The 21,820-nt window shown below is 47.3% G+C and overlaps 1 protein-coding gene across 2 annotated transcripts in view; it reads left to right on the top strand.

Moving 5' to 3' along the window:
* The window catches only part of ABCA5 (ATP binding cassette subfamily A member 5), a 1,411,043-nt gene that overhangs the window by 297,007 nt on the left and 1,092,216 nt on the right, over window positions 1-21,820 (top strand). For both annotated transcript variants that reach the window (XM_086930971.1, XM_086930972.1), the window contains exon 7: window positions 12,064-12,205. In XM_086930971.1, the coding sequence (XP_086787097.1) occupies window positions 12,064-12,205 (142 nt within the window). The remainder of the gene's footprint in view (window positions 1-12,063; window positions 12,206-21,820) is intronic.

Genomic DNA, 21,820 nt, shown 5'->3' with positions numbered 1-21,820 from the left:
CACCCAACCTTTTCGCAAAGCCTAATATAGCAGCCGACGATCTTTTCACGGCTACTACTTTGTTAGCGACTTGGGGTGCCCAGGACCCTGTGTCATCAAACACTACGCCAAGATAGGTGAAGACTTTTACTCTCGATATTACTGAGCCATTACAAGAGAGAGTTTTAATGTTATTCCTTCCTTTCCCTATGGACATAACATGCAATTTCTCTACATTTATCACGAGGTCCAGATTTTGCATAAAATCCCCAAAGAAATGTAAGAAATGTTGTAAGCCTATAGGGGTCCTTGACAGCAGCACCGTGCCGTCAGCATATAATAAAACAGGCAATGGGGTTCCCCCCATGCGCGGAACATCAACGGATGCTGCCGCCAAGTTAGCTCCCAGTGAATTTATATATAGAGAAAATAGCAATGGGGCCAAAATACACCCCTGGCGCACTCCCCTCCCAGACTTAAGATCAGCAGTACACTTCCCCTCTTGTGTCATACGTATAACCGCTGTCAAGTCTCTGTGCAGCTCTGCCAGGAAGTTCACCAAGGCCTGATTTAGACCCAGCTCCAGGAGCATTGTCCACAGCTTTGACCTATTAACTAGGTCAAAAGCTGTGGACAAGTCCATAAAAGCCAGGTAGATTGACCCTTTGGATGCAACAGTATATTTACTTACTATTAGATGTAAGTTCAGGCACTGATCTTCGGTGCCTCGCCCGGTTCTGAAACCATACTGCGCATTACACAGAATGTCGTTATTAGATGCCCATGTTGAGATCTTTGCTAGAATAACCTTCCCTAGTATTTTAAATGACGAATCCAGTAATGATATAGGCCTATAGCATCTTGCGTCACCCCTCTGGCCCTTCTTAAAGATCGGGACTATAATAGACCGTGACCAAGATGTAGGCAATCTAGTTTTGTCAGTTCAAGCTATATTAAAAACATTTGTGAGGACTATTGACCATGTGTTAGGATTTGATTTAAACATATCGGCTGGTACCCCATCTGGGCTAGGGGCCTTATGACCAGCCGTGTCCTCTATAGCCGTTTGCACTTCTTTGATTGTAAATCTCAGTGGGGGCTCCAGTTGCTCGCTCGCTATAGGTACAAAGGGGTCTACTGGGAGGTTGCTACCATAAATTTTTTCAAAATGGTCTAGCCATTCCCGTTCTGATATGTTAAGTTCTAGCGGGGAATTTTCTTTATCATTAAAAAGTGGAGTATTGACAATTTCCCAGAATTTGGAACTATCCCTCAGGGTAGCCTTATCATAGTGAGTCCCATGCATTTTTTTTAATGTCATTCTTACGAGACTCAACAATAGTTTTATAATTTTTTCTTAATCTGGCCACTTCCTGGTTATCTCGAGGTATCTTTTTTAGTTCAACCAATAAGTCTCTATGGGCTTTGGAGCACTTTGAGTCAAACCACCCATGCAGTTTTAGCTCCTTATGTGTCGTCTTAGATGTTAGGTCCACAGCCACTTGCTGGCAAATTATTTCAAATGAGGTGATAATATCCCCTCCATGCCTTAGCGGATCTGTACAGGTATTAATTTCCTTGCCCATCTTCTCACTAAGTGTAGTATAGAAATCCTCTGGTATGATTTTACTCCATTTTACCCGTCTCCCCTGGTCTTGGACGGCTAGCTCCATGGTAGTAACTGTATTTCTTTTTTCAGAAAGTAGGGATGGGTTTTTATTATGCAATTCCAATACCACTGGGTTATGGTCACTAAATGTAGTTTGTATAGCATTATAAAAAATAACATTTTGTAGCAAGCCTGGTGAAACAAATATAAAGTCTATAATAGTATTACTGTCCCTAGCACTATATGTTGCTACCCGGTCATTGGAGTCAAACTCCGGCTCGGATAAATCAACATCTGACCATAATTCTTCTAGAGCAGCCTCCTTTGTTGTATGTTCAAAATGTGAATGGGGCAGACAATCTATATCTGTATGAACCCTATATTGGCAATTTAGCTGACACAAATGTATATTAAAATCCCCTAGAAGAATTAGATAAACAAAAGTGGTTTGACCCTCCTTATAATTGATTAAAAACTTTGCTAATGCATTAATGTTTTCATTACAGTACGTACCGTGTGGGGCATTATAGAAGTTGACATACAGGATTTTATGCTTATTAGGCATAGTTAATTCCAAGGCTAGAAAGTTGGGGGATGTGGTGCTTAAAGTTTTCACAGATCCCATATGTTTGACAGAAATTAGGAACATAAGCCCCCCCCTCTCTCTCTCCCTGAGCTTAATGCTTGAGCAGCTTTGGAGTATGATAAGTACCCATCTATCCAGAAATTACATTCCCTATCCCAGGTCTCCTGAAGTGCCACTACCACATAATCCCTTATTTGTTCCAACCATATTCTGTCATCCCTCTTGGAGCGGAGTCCTGCAATGTTCCAGCTCATGATTTTAACTGTGTCTCCTACTTCCCTTTCTATGGTAGAGGTACAATATATCTGACGTTTAGGGGCAGCATGACGAGTCAGTCAATCATTTCGTCCAAGTTTGATAGGGCAGTGAATCTATTTGTTAACTCCAAAGTGGCCCTGTTTGTTGGTCTACTGGGATCAGTATGTTTAGGGGTAAAGCCTGGTGTTTGCAGGGCCCAAGACGACAGCCCGATACTCCGTCTCGGTGCACCTTGTTGACCACCATTACCTGAAGGCAGCTTGGGGGGGTTTGGCCGTGGATAAAAAAAACCTAGAGGTACAGCTCGGATCCCTCCTACCTTTATATCAGTAGCATCCCAAAATAAACGGGCAACCTCATGGGGTCTATTAAAATTTACTATGATGCAATCACCGGGTAGATTTTTTTCTGTGTGCCCCAACCAGTCAACTCTTCTCCCCATGGTGATGTGAGTGGATATGTCCCTTGGGCCTGAGCAATTTTCATCAAAACCTGCCTTAATATTCTCTAATAGAGTACCCTGGGACTCCTCCTCCTCTGGGCTCAAAGGTGGGATGTTTACTAGAACAGCGACAAAAGGGGTTGCCTCAGGTGGTAAATTTGCACGGGGCTTCACACGCTGCCTCCTTTCCCCATGTGGGACTCCTCCTTTATATACAGTAGTTTTAACAGCGGGAGTATTAGTACAACCCCCATCATGGCCCAGTGCCGCTAATTCATTGTTCCTAGCTATTGTAGTAACCACTTTTGGAGGTATTAGACGTATTGGATTTGGTGGAACTGGAGGCAGAATAGATACTAATGGGATAGCATTCCCTATCCCCTCCATAGGTGGGTCATGTTGGGCGGTAGCCCCAAGTGTATTAAGTGATGGATATTCAAGCATTTTCGTTGATACCAACATATTTACCCGATCACATTTCCCCAGTATTTTTGCCACACACTCTTTCAGAGTCTCAATAATGTCATTTGAGATCTGGGCAAGGGTAGTTTCTATTTTATCAATGAGCACTTTTTCTACCATGTCCTTCATGCATGTTTCAAAGTTACTTGTAACTGGGCGCGGTTTTGTAGAATACTGCGTGGCCTTATTTTTTGGTCTCCTTATCCGCCTTTTAATACGCTTGGTAACTGGGGTTACAGTCTGTCAAGTGGGACCTTGAGCAATGTTTATACCCGGCGGATTAGGCTCATCGGGGCCTGTTGTAATGCATTGGGCTTGGGTATCATGTCATTAACTGTGATGATTTGAACCGCAGGCTCCAAAGGTATAGCTTGCCTGACGATCAATGGGGACACCAGTGTTTCTGACAGTGTTTTATCAAGCCCCAGTTCCTGTTCTTTCTCAGCGATCTCTTGGTTAAGTTTACCCACAGCATAGGTAAGGTAAGACATGATGTTAGCTGATGTTGAGGCTTTACGGGCAACTTTAGTTTTCCCCGCACAACCAGTAATGGAGGTTTGCAATTTGCGCTTACCCATGATGATGTAGAAGGCTTAGGGGGGGAGCCCGTCCCGTCCCTCTTCGTCCCTAGACGGCCACAGACGGCCCGCCTTCCGTGGTTGGCACTGGCGGCGGGAGGAAACAGCCGTGTCAGCAGCCCAGCGCCCAGCAGTGGTCTTCTCCACGGCAGGTAAGCCCCCAGCAGTGTTGCGGTCAGTGTCCCCGCTCCTTCAAGGGAGCTCCGTGGTTTTAAGCGCCTCCGGGGGCGCGGAACAGGAAGTGGTCGTGAGTGACCGCAAGGGACGCTGGGAACCGTAGTTCCTCCCCTCGGCGGCCGGGATGGAGGTTGGCACCGGCGGCGGGAGAAAACAGCGGTGTCAGCAGCCCAGCGCCCAGCAGTGGTCTTCTCCACGGCAGGTAAGCTCCTGCCTTGCCCCCAGCAGTGTTGCGGTCAGTGTCCCCACTCCTTCAAGGGAGCTCCGTAGTTTTAAGCGCCTCCGGGCGCGCGGAACAGGAAGTGGTCGTGAGTGACCGCAAGGGACGCTGGGAACCGTAGTTCCTCCCCTCGGCGGCCGGGATGGAGGTTGGCACCGGCGGCGGGAGGAAACAGCGGTGTCAGCAGTCCAGCACCCAGCAGTGGTCTTCTCCACGGCAGGTAAGCTCCTGCCTTGCCCCCAGCAGTGTTGCGGTCAGTGTCCCCGCTCCTTCAAGGGAGCTCCGTGGTTTTAAGCGCCTCCGGGCGCGCGGAACAGGAAGTGGTCGTGAGTGACCGCAAGGGACGCTGGGAACCGTAGTTCCTCACCTCGGCGGCCGGGATGGACGTTGGCACCGGCGGCGGGAGGAAACAGCGGTGTCAGCAGCCCAGCGCCCAGCAGTGGTCTTCTCCACGGCAGGTAAGCTCCTGCCTTGCCCCCAGCAGTGTTGCGGTCAGTGTCCCCGCTCCTTCAAGGGAGCTCCGTGGTTTTAAGCGCCTCCGGGCGCGCGGAACTGGAAGTGGTCGTGGGTGACCGCAAGGGACACTGGGAACCGTAGTTCCTCCCCTTGGCGGCCGGGATGGAGGTTGGCACCGGCGGCGGGAGGAAACAGCGGTGTCAGCAGCCCAGCGCCCAGCAGTGGTCTTCTCCACGGCAGGTAAGCTCCTGCCTTGCCCCCAGTGTTGCGGTCAGTGTCCCCCTGTTGCGGTCAGTGTCAGGGTCAGTGTGGCGTGAGTATTGAGATCAGTATGTTCCCAAATATTAACAAGGCATCTAGGGGCCTCTGGTTGAATTTCAACCTCTAATGTTTCCCCTAGTATATTCTGTATTTTGCGCCAGTAGCTCACAATGCCATATTATGTGCATGAACATGCCTGTTTGGGTGCATCCCCTCCTACAATACCCATCCGCCGGTCCGCCCATGTGTGTCAGTTTGGGGACCTGTTATGTAAATTCTATGCAGGATCTTTAGTTTCACCTGGCGGAGATGCGCAGGGATAGCTACTGTTTTGGGGGAGGAGACTGCCGTTTGCCAGCTTTCATCATTCAATGCCATCCCCAGTCCATTTTTCTTTTAGTGGCAACAGGGGGTCTTCCATATTATTGAAAAGTTTTCGGTATGTTAGGGAGATAGCTTTGTCATGCATATGTCCATCCAGTAGCCTGTCTTCCAGCGGGGACCTATCCGGTGGGGAGGAGCCATGGGGTAGCACTGTTTGGACCTGCAGATATCGAAAACGTTCCAAATCTGCCAGTGCATATTGACGTTGGAGGGCATCAAAGGGCGCACATCCTCTCTGTCCCAGAGGTCCCTAATGTGGGAGATGCCAATAAGATCCCATTTGGCGAAGCCTTTGGAGTTTGCCAGGTCCCCCAATCTCTGTGAATCCCACAATGGTGTGGCTAGGGTTAGTCTATTGCTCCAGCCAAGCGATTTGGTTGATGAGTGCCAGATCTTAATTGTGTGGCTGGTAGGGCCAGTAAGTGGGTATCTGTTTGGTTTGGCGTACAGTGGCCGAGTATAGGCCCGCGAGGAAGAAGCCATCTGTCCATATTGAAACCTGGGTCGTCAGAGCTACCATATGTGCCATGGTTTATTACTACAAGGTGCGCTGCCCAGTAGTATTTTTTAATGTCGGGCAGTCTGATTCCGCCGTCATACCAACTGAGTGTGAGTTTTGGCAATGCGATACGTGGTCTCCCACCCCAAACAATGTCTCACTGAAGCCCTTCTATTTCTTTGAAATATGAATTTGGGACAGGGTCGGCCGAGTTCTGCAGCACATAAAGGAAGCGGGGTAGGGACATCATTTTAAAAAGGGCCGCCTTGCCCAATAATGAGAGCGGGAGTGACTTCTAGTTTGTAATGTCACATTTAAGTCTCTGCAGTGGGGGGACAAGATTACGGATATGTCTGAGGAAGGGATCAAGGGAAATGAAAATGCTTAAATATTTAAAACCCTCTAAGACTATCGGCATAGGGCAATTTCAAGGTAGCGGAGGAGAGCCCCCACAGAAGACATACAGGCGAGATTTCTGCCAGTTGATACGAAACCCGGAGTATCTGCCGAAGATGACCAGGATATCAACTACAGCTATGAGGGATCTTTTGGGGGACGTGAGGTATAGAAGGCTGTCGTCCGCGTATAAAGAAATACGATCTTCCCAGTCCGCCGACCATCGCATTCTGCGGATCATTACATCTTTGCGGATCCATACTGCAAGGGGTTCTAGGGCCAAAGCGAATAGCAAAGGAGAGAGGGAGCATCGCTGGCGGGTCCCTCGGCTTCGAGTGAAGGTCTCTGACTTTTTGTTATTCACGACTACTTGAGCCATAGGTGCGCTATACAACAGGCGCACCCATTGGCTGAAACTCAGACCATATCCTAATTTTGTGAGCACAGCGAAAAGATAGGACCATTCAAGCGTATCAAATGTCATAGTGGCGTCCAGGGAGACTATGATTGCGTCTTCCTGTATATTTGGTACCCTGCACAAGACCCCATGCACTCTATGCAGATTTAAGGCCTTGTTCCTCTTTGGCATGAATCCGGATTGATAAGGGTGTACTAAGTCCCCAATTACCTTAATCAGCCTGTTGGCGAGTACTTTGGCTAGGATTTTAGGTTCATTGAGCAATGAAATAGGGAGGTAAGAGGCGCAGTCTGTTTTGGATTTCCCTTCCTTGTGGATTGTGACAATAGTTGTGATTCTCTTATCTAGGGCCAGCGATCCCTCTTTAATGCTGTCTTTAAACATAGACTTCAGATATGGAGCTAGTAAAGTTCGATCGGGATACCATTGGGGCCGAGAGCTTTACCCGAGTGAAACGCTCGGATTGCGAGCGCTATTTCGTCAGTGGTCAGGGCACTCTCCATAAATGCTCGGTGGATGTCAGAGAGCGTTGGGCGGGAGATATCACGTAGGAGATCAGAAGAGTCATCCTCTGTGTATGGCACCACTGAGCTGTAAACTGTGTGAAAGTGCATTGCAAAGTGGTTGGCTATGTCTTGGGGGGGTCTGTGATGGGGGAAATTTCAGAGTCCCTAAGTTCTGGAACAAGCCTACTAGCATGCTCTTTTTTTATCTAGCCAAGCAATTAACTTTCCAGCCTTGTCCCCCCAATCATAGAAGCAACCCAGCCTATCCTGTCACATTGTTTTGGCACGGTTGGTGACTAGTGCCCAATATTCTTCCTGGCGGTGGCGGAGAGTGTGAAGGGCTTCAGGTGAAGGATCCACATTTATATCCTGCTCAAGACGATAACCTTCATGTTCTACATCAGAGATGGCTTTTGTTTTGTCTTTTTTTGCTCCCGCTATGAGAGAGAGGGCTTGACCCCGGACCACAGTTTCAAAGGCTTCCCATAAGTTTTGTGGGGATTCAACGGTGTGTTCATTCTCCAAGAAGTAGTTATCGATGACTTTGCTCAGGTATTTACGTGTTTTAGGGTTTTTCCAGTACCAGGGGTTAATAGAGGCAACTCGCCCCACCTGTGTGTGATCCAGTACTATATGTACCCATAGGGGGAGTGGTCAGAGATACCTCTGGCTAAATGTCGGATATCGTGGATATCAGTAACCTGTGGAGCTGCAACAATTATATAATCTAGGCGGGAAAGGCTATTGTGTGCCCCGGAATGGAAAGTGTGCTGGATTTTGTCGGGATTATACGTTCTCCATCAGTCCACCAATCCCAGTGCGTCCAGGAAACTGGAGAAGGAGTGCGTAGTGTGAGGGATGGTGCGGGGAGGATGTCTATCCAATGAACCCAAGATCACGGAGTTAAAATCGCCGCCAAGTACTAGGTGTCCATCTGGTAAGGCTAGCAGCACCGCGCTGAGGTCTGTAAATGTTGCGGCCTGTAGTCCTGGAGGAGCGTATATCGACATGAAGGTAATGGTTTGGCCTTCCCAGGTGCCCGTAACCCCAACATATCTACCACAGTCATCCACATGCGAGGACGCAAGTGACAAGGGGAATTACTTTTTTTGGATGATACCCACCCCCCCTGGAATTGGACGCAAAACCAGCATGCGTTATCATTGAGTAGCCCCACCTGTGCATAGCCCTGCATGCGTTACCTATAAGATGAGTTTCCTGAAGCAATACAATATCTAGTGATAACCTCTTGATATGTTGCAATACAACACATCTTTTAATCTTATCCCCCAATCCGTTAACATTCCAGCTTAAAATTGTAACTTCTTTTTTCCATTGCACCCCCATTGACAAATACATAGAACATATCAGCTTTTCGGGCAAATAGGGACTGTACCATCGAGTCAACACAAAAATTATAAACAAGAGAAAAGAACCCCTCCCAACAACCCCCCACCCTGCTCCCCTGCACTCTGTGCTCAGAACTGCCCATGATTCTCGAATGCAGAGTGCCTGTTGTCCAACAAGTTACTAAAAGAAGAAAGTTGGGGGGAGGCCTCAGCGCCCCGTTGACCCCCTTCCCCCCCCGCCATCACAAATTACAGGTGCATGTTATAATATTTGAGCAAAATCTAGACTAACAAATACTTTAGTATCCTGGCTTACAGTTCGACGTCTTAAAGGATCAGGAGACCTTGAATGATGCTCAACTTATGGAAAAGAAGAAACCTGCGGCCAAGAGAAATCAAGTCTGACGCAGACAGGTTGCCTGCTTCAATGATCGTTGGAGCTTCTTTCCAGGGGGGTCCTCCAGCTGTCCAGCCAGCCAGACGCAACCTCTGGCAGATCGAAGAAGCAAGTTTTCCCATCGGCCTCGACTCGCAGACCCGCCGGGAAGAGCATCACATATTTAAGGCCTTTTTCACACTGCCTCCGTTTGACATCAAGGAAGTAGCGTCGACGCATCTGTACTGTTTGGTTGAAGTCTGGGAAAAAAGGTGATTTCCGAATTATCCACTCTGATTGGCGGGACAACCCTGGCCGCCTGCAGAATCGTGTCTCTGTCCCTGTAGTTTAGCAGTCGGGCCAGTATCGGATGAGGGGGGGCTGCCGGTTTTGGGCGTCCCCCTGGCACTCTGTGAGCTCTCTCAATTACAAATAGCTTGGATAGGCCCTTTGGTTTTGATTTCATTGCAATCAGGTTTTGGATAAACAAGTCACTTGCGGGACCCTCCGATGTCTCCGGTACACCAAGAACGCAGATGTTGCTGCGTCTCGCGCGCCATTCATAATAGTCCAGCTTGTCCTCTGCAAATTTACAGAACGCTTGTAGTTCCCTGATGTCGGTCTATAACTGCGAGGTGTTTTCCACAAGGCTAGTGGTGGTGAGTTCCAGCTGCTTGACTTTTTCCCTGTACTTCGTGAGGTCTGCTCTAATTAGCGTCACTTCAGAAGATATTGTATCTGTGGACGTGCGCACTGCAGGGATGGCTGCCATCCGGTCTTTCATTGTAGGCTCTGTAGGGTCATGTTCCACCCCACCCTGTTTGTCGCAAGTTCCCCTCCGCTCGGGCAGATCAGCCTTCGGACAGGTGAAGCGGTCAAGCCTACTCTGCTGAGCTGCTTTTGTTCCCTTCGCAGTGGCCATGATGAGAGCTTGGTCCGCGCTGTTGAGGGGGCCTGCCCGCAAGCCCAGTGGCCGCGGTGGCGGGCACACCTACTTGAGGTCCCAGCTGCTCCTTGGAGAGAAGGCCTCGAATTTCAGCCGGGATATCTTCGGCTTACGTCTTCTGCCAGAAACCAAAGACACAGCAAACAGCAACGCTGCACCTCCGGTGTATATATCTGGCACCAGAGATATGGATAGATGTGGCAGATTAACTGGGCAAGGTAAGGGGGCCCCGGAGGAGCCCTAACAGGCGGCCATGCTAGTTCGCCCCTAAGCCACGCTCCCCAAGCGGCCTCTCTTATTGCACATCGCTGATATGGCTTGGCAATTCGGGTTGTTGATTACTGCTACACCATCTGTAACATTTAAGCATGCTTGAATTGTGGTCACGAGCAGAGTGGAAAGTTTTTTCATTTTTAATTTTGTATATTGTATTTTCTGTGGGAAGGTCAGCAATCTCTGATACTTGACTAGGGTCAGTATGGATAGTGCTTGGCTTGATTTCTTTCATGCAGAGGGTGGTGTGTTCAATATATTTGAGCAACTCAATAACCTCATGTAGATTAGGTCATTTTTGTAGTAATTTTGTTTGCATTTTTCCTTCTTAGAAAATCGTTGAGCTCACCAAATTCACACAGTTCACTGAAACCTCTTTGAACAGCCACGTAGCTTGGAATACTTTCTTGTTTTCCTTGGACTCTACAGAAACACTTGTGGCGTTCCAGGGCAATGTTAATTTTGACTCCAAAGTGTATTTCAAGTTTTATCAAAGATGTTTCGTAAGCATCTCGCTCTGGGTCTGGCTAGGGTGTCGAACACTTTCCTCTCATGGGTACCCAGATTGTGAAGTAGATTATGTTGTTTTCTTAAGGTGCTGATTGCCCTGTCCCCCCTCCCCCCTCCCCCAATGGCTATGAGATAGGACTTGAAGATTTTGATCCATTCTTTCCAAGGATGGTTCGGTTCACGACATTCATTAAGGAATGAGGGAGGTTGGGTCATGCTTGCAGCAGACATGGTTGAATAAAGTTGGTAAATATAGAAAAGGAAGAGGAAAAGGAGTAGCTCTGGATGGAGTGCATAGCATTGTGAAGAAGACCAGCAAGGATCCGTGAATATTCTTTTACATGAATAGAGTGGCACGCTGGAAGGTGTGCGTGTCACCGTGATGTAGGATGAAAATTCACAAAAATGCTGAATAGTAGGAAGGATGTACAATAACGATCGCTATGTACGTATCCTCAGCAGGGGTTTGAAACACAGAATGGATGCGTGTAACAACTTAACAGAGAAGCGAAGTGAGGAATAGCTGTCCTGCTCCCTTATGCAGACCAGTCATCGCCAGTGTTACAATGAGGACTGGAGCAAGGTAAGTAAAATGAATCCTTTATTACGGCTTCCACTCTGCCACCTCAAGTACACAGGGCACAGCACACTTCTAACTCTTCCAGTCAGGCTGCTCTTGTCAACATTCCATGGCAGCCTCTGGCTAAACAGAAGGAATGTACCAACTGGGTAATAAAGGGAGAGGGGCATGGGGCAAGGGAAAGACCAAGAACAAGTTCCCCAAGGATTACCAATATAACAAACCAACTAAAGAAAATAGAATTTAACAACATGAAATGAAAGAACATGGCCACAAAGACTTGAACTTTAACTCAATATCCAGCACACATGATGCAAGGTTCCCATGCCTTATATCTTCTGAATCATTTTTATTTTCATACCTTTCATTTCTCATTCTACTGCAGACATTGGGCACACTCCTGACTAAACTCTTTTCTTCCCCTCTGCTCACTTTGTTTGCTATGTTAATTTTTATAAATATGTTTATGGCGCAATAAGATTTTTTGACAAATTGTAGGCAAATGTTTATATCACCAAAATAAAATTCTAAAAAAGTCTTAGCAAGAAGCATATTGCACAATTCAGATGTAAATGGACATCATATATTGTTTATGTACCCAGGTAAGCTACGGTGTGACTTAGTGAATGAGCATTATGTGAAGCACTCACTTTTTTAATGACCTGGTCAACCACTACCTGTCTAAATGAAAATAGATGCTTGTTGTGCCTTAACAGTAAAGCCCATGCTAAATACTGAATATTGTTATGTATTGTTTCTAATTGAATTGAATTTTGTCAACCTTCTGTTTTATTGCAGGCTTTCCTGGGTTTTGCTGTATTCAAGCTTTATTTTGATCATGTCGCTACTCATGGCTGTCATTGTGACCGTGTTCTCACCTTTCCCAAAAAGCAACTACTTTTTGATATTTGCTTTATTTTTCCTATATGGTATATCATTAGTAAGTATTCCTTCTTGGCCTGAATATGCATCTGTGTTTCCGAATTTGTATTAGTCAATGTTGTAGATGTTTTTGTTTCCAGAATGTTCCATTGTATATTAAATATAAATATATATTGTAGGGGTGCACTTTTAACAAAAGACCTAAGGAAGTCTGTGAGATGCAGAAGTCCTATAGTAGAAATTATTTTCCCCAAACGTACTGACTAATCCAGAAGATTTGAACATCTTGTTGTACATCAATATTCACATCAATTACCCTTCTGATAGATACTCCTATCTGCCGATTCCTCATCTCTGAATATTCCAGAACCCATAGGTCTCCTAATCCAGTATGGGCGCTTGCTTCATCTTGGTGCCAGAAGTGAAATTGGCATGATGTCACTAACACCATATAGTGACCGTTCGACTCTCTGACGTTCTTTTTTTTTTATGTCATACAACGTTCTGGAGCATCTGTCCTCAGTTCTGAGGTCAAGATTGTTACTCTCAAAATTCTGTTTTGCAGGAACAATCCCACATCTAAAAAGTCACGATTTAAGCCCTATTGCAGTTGTGATGGACAGATGTCCATTTCTGACCTGCACAATTATTTTGTGGTGTCTTGATTATAGACACAGCTCATTGAAGTACATGCTCTGCCATCGAATGAACTGGAAGGCAATCAGAGAACATGAAACCACGTTATTCATTGTCTGTTCCAGGGATCAGGTGCATCATCCTTCAGTGGTGAGGATTAGGTCAAGATCAAGGACTCCCTGCTGCTCCTCGCCCCAGATTGTGAAGTCGAATATGTTGTTTTCTTAAGGTGCTGATTCCCCTGTCCCCCTCCCCCAATGGCTATGAGATAGGACTCGAAGATTTTGATCCATTCTTTCCAAGGAATGAGGGAGGTTGGGTCATGCTTGTAGCAGCCATGGTTGAATAAAGTTGGTAAATATAGAAAACGAAGAGGAAAAGGAGTAGCTCTGGATGGTGTGCATGCCACCGAGAAGACAAGCAAGGATCCGTGAATATTCTTTTACCGGAATGGAGTGGCACGCTGGAAGGTGTGCTTGTCACCGTGATGTAGGATGAAAATTCACAAAAATGCTGAATAGTAGGAAGGATGTACAATAACGATCGCTATGTACGTATCCTCAGCAGGGGTTTGAAATGCACAGAATGGATGCGTGTAACAACTTAACAGAGAAACGAAGTAAGGATAGTGCTAGAGAAGTCTGCATAACACTGTAGAAGACGTGGCATGCAAGAAAATGGTGTGCGTACCACCGCAATGAGTAGGTATGATGGCATAAAGAAGAGATGGAGATGTTTAGCAGCTTTCCTTTGGCGCCAAGTGTTCTCCTGGTGCCATATGTATTACTTGCCCCAGTATTGGAACTTTCATAGATTCCCATGCTTTGTATCATTCCCCGTCGTCGGAATGGGAGCCTCGGTAAATAGAAAATACCTTAGTAATAAGCACAAAGTGAAAAAATAGGCCTAGGCCTCATCTCATTTTGTAGCTTATCCACCTCTTTTTGTAAAAGAGACCACATTCTTGCAGTAGCCAATCGGAGCAGCCTCACCCCATAGAACCTTCCTGAGAGAAACCCAGAGCCTCAGATTTTCTACCGCACGTTGTGCAAGGGAGTCTCCATTGAGCTCTGCTCATTTTCTTCAATTCCAAACTACTTTTCTTCAACTTATATCTCTTTTTTTGTCATGTCTGACAAGGAGAAAAAAGCACTTCTCAGATCCTGTGCTACCTGCTCCAAGAAGAAATTGTTTGTTGAGGACAAACATGTGGACTGTATATACTGCCTGTATCCTGACCATAAGGCCACGGACTGCAAGATTTGCAGAACCTTCTCCACGAAGACCTTGAGGGACAGGGAAGGACGTCTCCTCACATGGCTTCAGAAGATGAAAGGCCGCAAAGAACTTATATCATCAGGCAGTGAGGGCTCCACGTCGATGGTGTCATCTAAGAAGTCTAAGAAGAGGGGTAGGTCTCCCCCTTCTACTTCAGACGAGCCCCTTCTCAAGGCCTTACCAGGGACCTCTGATAGGTCTGACAGGCCTGCTTCCCAAAAATCTCCTCACCACGGTGAAAAGGAGAGGCAGGGAAAGCCTGAGGAATCGCAACCCTCAAAGAAGGCGAAGAAAGTTGCTCCTGTCACTTCACCTCCCTCTGAAAGGGATAGAGGGGTGAAAGATCCTTCTACTGCAACTCAGGAGGTCGTTTCGGATAAGAAACAGCTGTCGTCGACGGTGAAAACCACAGGTACGCCGACGATTTCTGTTAAAAAGGATGGGTCTGTGAAATTAGCCTCGTCGACGGGCTCGTCGACGACGGCTGCGACGACGGCGCCTGCACCGTCGACGGTGTTCAAGACACCTGATGCCTGTTCGTCATCGACGAAAATCACCTTCTCCACGTCGACGACGATGACAACAAAGAACGCTTCGAGGACGACGTCGACGGCGACCGTGTCGACGACTCCTGTAACCTTGATGCTGACGACGAGTTCGTCGACGATTCCGTCGACGCTCCATCCATCGTTGACGATGAGCTTCTCCTCGTCGACGGCACAATCCTCGACGACGGGCGCAGTTTCTTCATCGGCGCTTCCGTCGACGACACATTCCTTGAAAGCGTTACCGTCGACGACGACGGCCCCGTCGACGACGACGGCCCCGTCGACGATGTCGTCGACGACTGGAAAAAACTGTTTTTTCAAGCAAAAGGAGGCAAATAACACCAGAAATGACGTCTCCGCGACAGGTTCAAAAATTTCCACCTAACCTACTGTTGGATGACGATTCTGATGAAGAAGCTTATAGCGACTTTGGCCAAGCGTATAGCCCTTCTGACCTGCAAGTTAAGGTTCAGGATATCAGTTCTGAGGAAGGAGAGATGGAACACCAACACTATGTTCCAGAACATTATTGCCTAACATGCAAATGCCTTTGCAGAAGCCTTCGCGTCAATCTCAACAAGAGATGGTGGCGATGCCATCCACTCTTATCTCGGATCTACAACTTATGTTGCAAGACTACCGAAGGCGTTTTCCAACTCCTCAGGAGGTTCAAAAGGTGCGCACTCCGACACCTCCGCCTCAGCCATCACAGCCTGTGCCAGACCATTCTTTGCCTCTGAGAGAGCGTGATACTGCACCTGCAGCACATCCACAAGAAGTAGTGCCTGTTCAGGATACAGATGATGATACTGCCTCGTCAGATGCGGACCAGCAAGTGGACCCTGACCAAGACCAGCAGGTGGACTGGAAAACAGATAGCTCTCATGATCCGGACATCACAGAACCTGATAACGCTACCTCTCCTCCAGCGGATGTTGGAGGTTTTCACAACTTGATGGAGCGGGCTTCCAAGAGGTTTGGTCTCCCCGTTACCATGGTTCAGTCAGAATGTTTCTTGTATGATTTCAAGGAACCGTTTAGGAAATCAGTACGTTCAATCCCCATCATTGAACATGTTTGGACTGAAGGCCTGAAGGCTATGCAAAATCCAGCCACAGTCCTTCCGGTGCTTCCAAGACTAGAGAAAAAGTATAAAGCACCAGATGGCAGCCCGGCGTGTCTCCTGGGTCAACCAAAACCGGACTCTGTAATTTCTCAGGCCGCACAGAGCAAATCAAAAAACCCATCCACGCCTCCAGATAAATAGGGCAGGCGTTTAGACAATGTGGGTAAAAGATTCTCCACAACGGCCAGTCTTATGGTTAGGGCAGCTAATGCTTTGGCGATTCTGGGGCGTTACGATCGCCAGATGTGGTGCGACCTTTCTCCGTTTGTGGAGGAACTACAGGATTCCTCTAAGGAAGAGGTAAAGAAGATATTGCTGGACGGAGAGCGGGCCTCTTCGGAGGTGATTGACTGTGCTATGGACATACCAACCACAGCATTTCGAGCGCTAGCCGGCTCGGCGGTCCTGAGACGCCAAGGATGGTTGAGGGCCACGTGGTTCAGACAGGAGGTGCAGAATAAGATTCTAGATCTGCCATATGATGGAGAGATGCTATTTGGCAAACACGTAGATGACGCCCTACAGGGCATAAAGAAAGATACTGATACGGCCAAATCCCTGGGAACGTTGTAATATCGCAAAGTACCCTTCAGAGGAGCAAGAGGGAGAGGATTCTCCACCTATAGAGGCGGCAATCAGCACCGCTACTCTTCCGGCTCACAATCTAGCCAAACATATAAACCTCAATACTCTCAGACGGGTTCTTTCTCTCGCCAACAGCTGAGAGGACGTCAAGGCCAACAAAGAAGAGACAACACCAGGAAACAATAGCAGCCAGGTGGCTCTTTCCACTGTTCCTGTGCTCTCATTAACACCAGTGGGGGGCAGGATTGTCCATTGCCTCAACAACTGGATGGTCATAACAACAGACCAGTGGGTCCTACAGATCATCAAGGAAGGACACACGTTGGAATTTCAAGATCTTCCTCCAACAAGAGCTCCAGACGCCTTTCCACCCAAACATCTCAAACTCCTTCATCTCGAGGCCCACCAAGGGGGCAATAGAGCCTGTACCCCTCTCCCAAAAGGGGAAAGGGTTCTATTCCAGGTTCTTCCTAGTTCGGAAGACGAGGGACAAGTGGATTCCTATTTTAGATCTGCGCCAGCTCAACACTTATCTCATCAAGTTATCCTTCAGGATGATCACTCTTCAGGACATCCTCCGCCTTCTCAATCCAGGGGACTACATGGCGACCCTAGATTTGGAAGACGCTTACTTCCACGTACCCATTCATCCAGCTCACAGGCAATATCTTCGGTTTACAGTAGGCAAGAGCCACTTTCAATACAAAGTACTGCCTTTTGGTCTCCGGTCCGCTCCACGGATCTTTACAAAGGTACTAGCTCCGGTGGCAGCCTTTCTCAGGAGACGGTCTTTAGAGGTCTTTCCATATCTGGACGATTGGCTGCTGAAAGCCCCTTCTTTCCAAGAGGCGTCCAGGGCAGTCATGACCTGCAGACAACTGTTCGAGCAACTGGGTCTTCGGCTCAACAGAGAAAAATCCAGTTTTACGCCCTTCCAAGACAGCGAAGTTTCTAGGGGCTATCCTGGACACAGAGTGCTGCCTGGCTTTTCCTTCGGAAGAGCGCCAGAACAAGCTGATTCTTTCAGCCCGCCTTCTTCAGACCCGGAATTTTCTGTCAGTTCGCAAGTACAAATCGCTTCTCGGATCGATTTCATCCTGCATACCGTTGGTTCCACACTGCAGGCTGCGAATGCGTCCACTGCAAGAACAGTTGGACAAACAATGGCATCAAGTCACAGGCTCCTTCGATGACAGGATTGTCATTACTCCGGAGATGAGGAAGGCAAGCAGCTGGTGGTTGCTGAAAGACAATCTTTCCAGAGGTTTACCGTTCCAACTTCCACCATCTCCCATGGTTTTGACGACAGATGCTTCCATGGAAGGATGGGGAGCGGTCCTCCAAGAACTGAAGGTCAGTGGCCATTGGAGCCCAGTCCAAGTCAAGTTCCACATCAATCTACTAGAACTTATCGCCATTCGTCTGGCCTTACAAGCTTTCCTTCCACGAATCCGCAACCGTGCAGTGCTGGTTCGTACAGACAACACCACAGCCATGCACTACATAAACAAGCAAGGCGGAACGGGATCTTCCACCCTCTCGAAGGAAGCCCAGACACTTTGGAATTGGGTGATCCACAACAATATCGCCCTTTCAGCGGAACATCTAGCGGGAACACTCAATGTCACGGCGGACGCTTTGAGTCGCCAAAGGATTGTCTCCCACGAGTGGGAACTGGACCAGACCATTCTGGAGGATCTGTTTGCACGCTGGGGGACCCCATCCATCGATCGGTTTGCAACTCCCCAGAACGCCAAATGCCAGTCCTTCGCAAGCAGGCTTCACCATCGGGAGTCCTTGGGGAATGCCCTTTTGATTGCTTGGTCCGGCGCATTTGTTTACGCCTTTCCTCCCATTCCGCTGATTCCGAGACTGATCCGCAAACTCAAGGTAGAGCCGTGTAGGGTGATTCTGATCGCACCAGCATGACCCAGACAGTTTTGGTACACAGAACTTCTCCTCCTCTCCCAGGATCAGCCAATTCTCCTACATCCTGTTACAACACTGTTTTCAATGGCTCACGGACAGGTTCTACATCCGGACTTGAAGTCTCTACGATTGACAGCGTGGCTCCTGAATTCGGAGAGTTCCAGGGTTTAAATCTCTCAGGAGAATGTAAAGACATTTTGGCCCAGGCCCGAGCGCCTAGTACCAACAAGACCTATCGGGCTAAGTGGAAGAGATTCTGTTTTTGGTGTCGGAAAGAAGGTCTACATCCATATACTTCTGCGCCACACCAACTCTTACCATACATCCTTTCTCTGGCAAAATCTGGATTGGCTCCTTCTTCTGTAAAGGTACATCTAGCGGCCATTTCTAGATTCAGACGTTCATCATCAGGTCCTTCCCTGTGGTCGGCAAGGATTATCAAACAATTCCTGAAAGGTTTATTCAGGGTCTTTCCACCAGTCCGGCCTCCACCACCAGCCTGGCATCTGAATTTAGTCTTGTTGTATCTTATGAAGGCCCCATTTGAGCCTATTCATAAGGCTGACCTTAAGTTTCTCTCGTGGAAACTAGCTCTTCTCTTGGCCCTGACATCGGCTAGAAGAGTTAGTGAACTCCAGGCTTTCACAATTGAGGAACCTTTTCTACAGTTCAAAAATAACGTTCTCATCCTACGGACAAACTCTAAATTTATTCCGAAGGTACCCTCAGAATTTCATCTGAATGAGCCGGTGGTCTTAAAATCTTTCTTTCCGCAGCCTTCCACACCAGCGGAAAGGGCTTTGCACTCTTTGGACATTCATAGATGTCTTAAATTCTACTTGGAGCGCACAAGACAGTTCAGAAAGTCTTCCCAGCTTTTTGTTTCATTCAGCGCTCCTCGAAAGGGGTGTCCAGTTTCTAAACCCTGCATTTCCCGCTGGATTTCCAGTGCTATACATTTTTGCCATCAAGCAGCGGGAAAACCACTTCAACGAGCAGTTCGTGCTCATTCTACGAGATCAATGGCTTCATCGGCGGCTCTATTCGCAGGTGTCTTGATCAAGGACATATGTAGAGCAGCGACATGGAGCAGTGTCCACACCTTCACTCGCCACTACTGCTTGGATTCTTCTGTGAAAGAGGATGCGGCAGTGGGCCAGGCGGTTTTGAGGAACCTTTTCCAATAAGTCGGTGAGCTTTCCTTCTATCCCGCCTTCCTGTTTGCATATTTTGTATTGCTTGTTATTATTTTGCTTTATGATGCTAATGTGTATCTGGTTTTTCTTATCAGAATTATGTATTACATTTTCAGGTGCACATATTACAAAATATGCTTTTTCTATTTACTGCTAGTTATTCTGATACAAAGCATGGAAATCTATGAAAGTTCCAATACTGGGGCAAGAAAACAAGTTACTTACCTGTAACTTTGGTTCCCCAGTATTGGTAACTTTCATAGATTCCCATGCGCCCGCCCGCCTCCCCTGGGAAAGCTCAGCCTTATTGTCTTATGATGTTGCTGTTCACAACGGCTACGAAAATCTGAGGCTCTGGGTTTCTCTCAGGAAGGTTCTATGGGGTGAGGCTGCTCTGATTGGCTACTGCAAGAATTTGGTCTCTTTTACAAAAAGAGGTGGATAAGCTATAAAATGAAATGAGGCCTAGGCCTATTTTTTCACTTTGTGCTTAATACTAAGGTATTTTCTATTTACCGAGGCTCCCATTCCGACGACGGGGAATGATACAAAGCATGGGAATCTATGAAAGTTACCAATACTGGGGAACCAAAGTTACAGGTAAGTAACTTGTTTTCTTCCGATGCCAACGGACTTTGTCCTAACTTTGGGACCTTTGTTGGTTTTACCCTCTCCTGTTTCAAGGAGACCTCTTTTTCAAGGCTCCTTGCCTCCCTGATGCCCTGCTGTGGGAATCTCTCCTTTTACCAGTCAAGCACCTGAAATCCAGGGGAAAGGCACAACGTTTGCTGAAGGAGGAGCAATGCATGAAGGAAAGTGCCAAGACACAATATTGGGATACAATCCATACACGACCTAGGGCAAAAAGGATCAAGGCAAAATTGATTAAAGTGATCCATTTAGAGCTCGATTTCCTTTGGCGGCATTGAAGCTTCAACCCTCCAGAATGCCAGCAGGTGGATACATCCATTGATATTGATCAAGAGCCAACGGGTGGTTCTTAAAAAAAACGGTGGTGGTGGTGGTGAAACTGCTGCTCCCTTCTGTTCTGTACTTACATTTTTACTGATGTCCATCAATCGCCTACAACATTAGTGGGGCCGCTGCCCCTTTAAACAAGGCTCCTGTGGAGGCTGTAAGAGAGACTTTGTCCAAAATAACAATGTGTCCAGCGTTGAACTGAGCAATAGGTGGGCAGCAGGGAACCAGGACTTTTTTTTGTTATTGTGTTATCCTGACCAACTCAGAAACCATTTTGCCGAAGTGATCTAAGACGAACAGGCATTTCCTGTTACATCATTAAAACTGTATTAGACACTGCTCACTAATTTGCAAGAGTAATGGGCTTTTCGGTTGCCTTTAGAAAGCATGCATGGCTGCGCTCCAAACGTTTTTCGTGTGATGTCCAGAAAACACACTTGGACATGCAATTTGATGATGAGTTCTGGTTTGGACATAAAAGCATGTTGAAACGCTTTAAAGAGAGTAGAACTTTTACCAGGCCAGTAGGATTGCTGCATTCTACAAAGGACTTTCCTTTTTTTCAGAAGCCCATCTGACTTTTTTAATGCTTTCAATGTATGCAGTGCCAGTCCACCCCAGCTGCACAGTAACAGGACAGCGGAAAAAGATGTGTCAGACCGTTCCTGCCTCCTGCTCCTCCCCAGCACCATCAGAGAAGTCACAGGAGTTCATCCATGAGGTAGCATGTATGGCCTGTTGAAGGAATGGTATTCTCCTTTTTAAGAGCCTGGAAAACCAAACTTTCAGCTAAATCTGTCTTGCAAGTTGTAGAAAAAGGGTATACCCTCCCCTGCCAAAGGTAACCCCTCTTCATGATCCTCCCAGCATTCCCTTCCACCTGAGGACCATCTAGGAATATTTCAGCAATAGGTAGCAGCCCACCTGCAGAAGGGAGCAGTTGAGTCTGTGCCAGAGCAGCAAAGGAACAGGTGTGCTATTCTCTGTATCTCCTACTCTCCAAGAAGGATGTCAGCCTTTGCCCAATCCTAGACTTCAGGCTCTTGAACTTTAACCTGCTCAAGAAATGGTTTACAATACTGTCCATGGCTCCGGTTCTGCTGGTGCTAGATGCAGAAGACTGGATGGTGTCTCTCAACTTACAGGATGCATACTTTCATATACCCATTCTTAGGTCACACAGGAAGTTCCTGTGATGTGGTCCTCTCACTACCAATTTGCAGTTCTCCCTTTTGGATTGGCACCAGTACCTCAAGGGTTCACCAAGTTGACGTCGGTGGTTGTGGCCCATCTTAGCAAGTTAGTGATCGCTGTGTTCCTGTAGCTGAAAGACTGGCTGCTCAAAGCCAGTTCACTACAGATGCCATCACTTCACCTGCGGACGACGACATCAT

Source organism: Lissotriton vulgaris, chromosome 7 (genome assembly GCF_964263255.1).
Source record: "Lissotriton vulgaris chromosome 7, aLisVul1.2, whole genome shotgun sequence".
Taxonomy (NCBI): domain Eukaryota; kingdom Metazoa; phylum Chordata; class Amphibia; order Caudata; family Salamandridae; genus Lissotriton; species Lissotriton vulgaris.
This window is presented reverse-complemented; position numbering and strand designations above follow the sequence as displayed.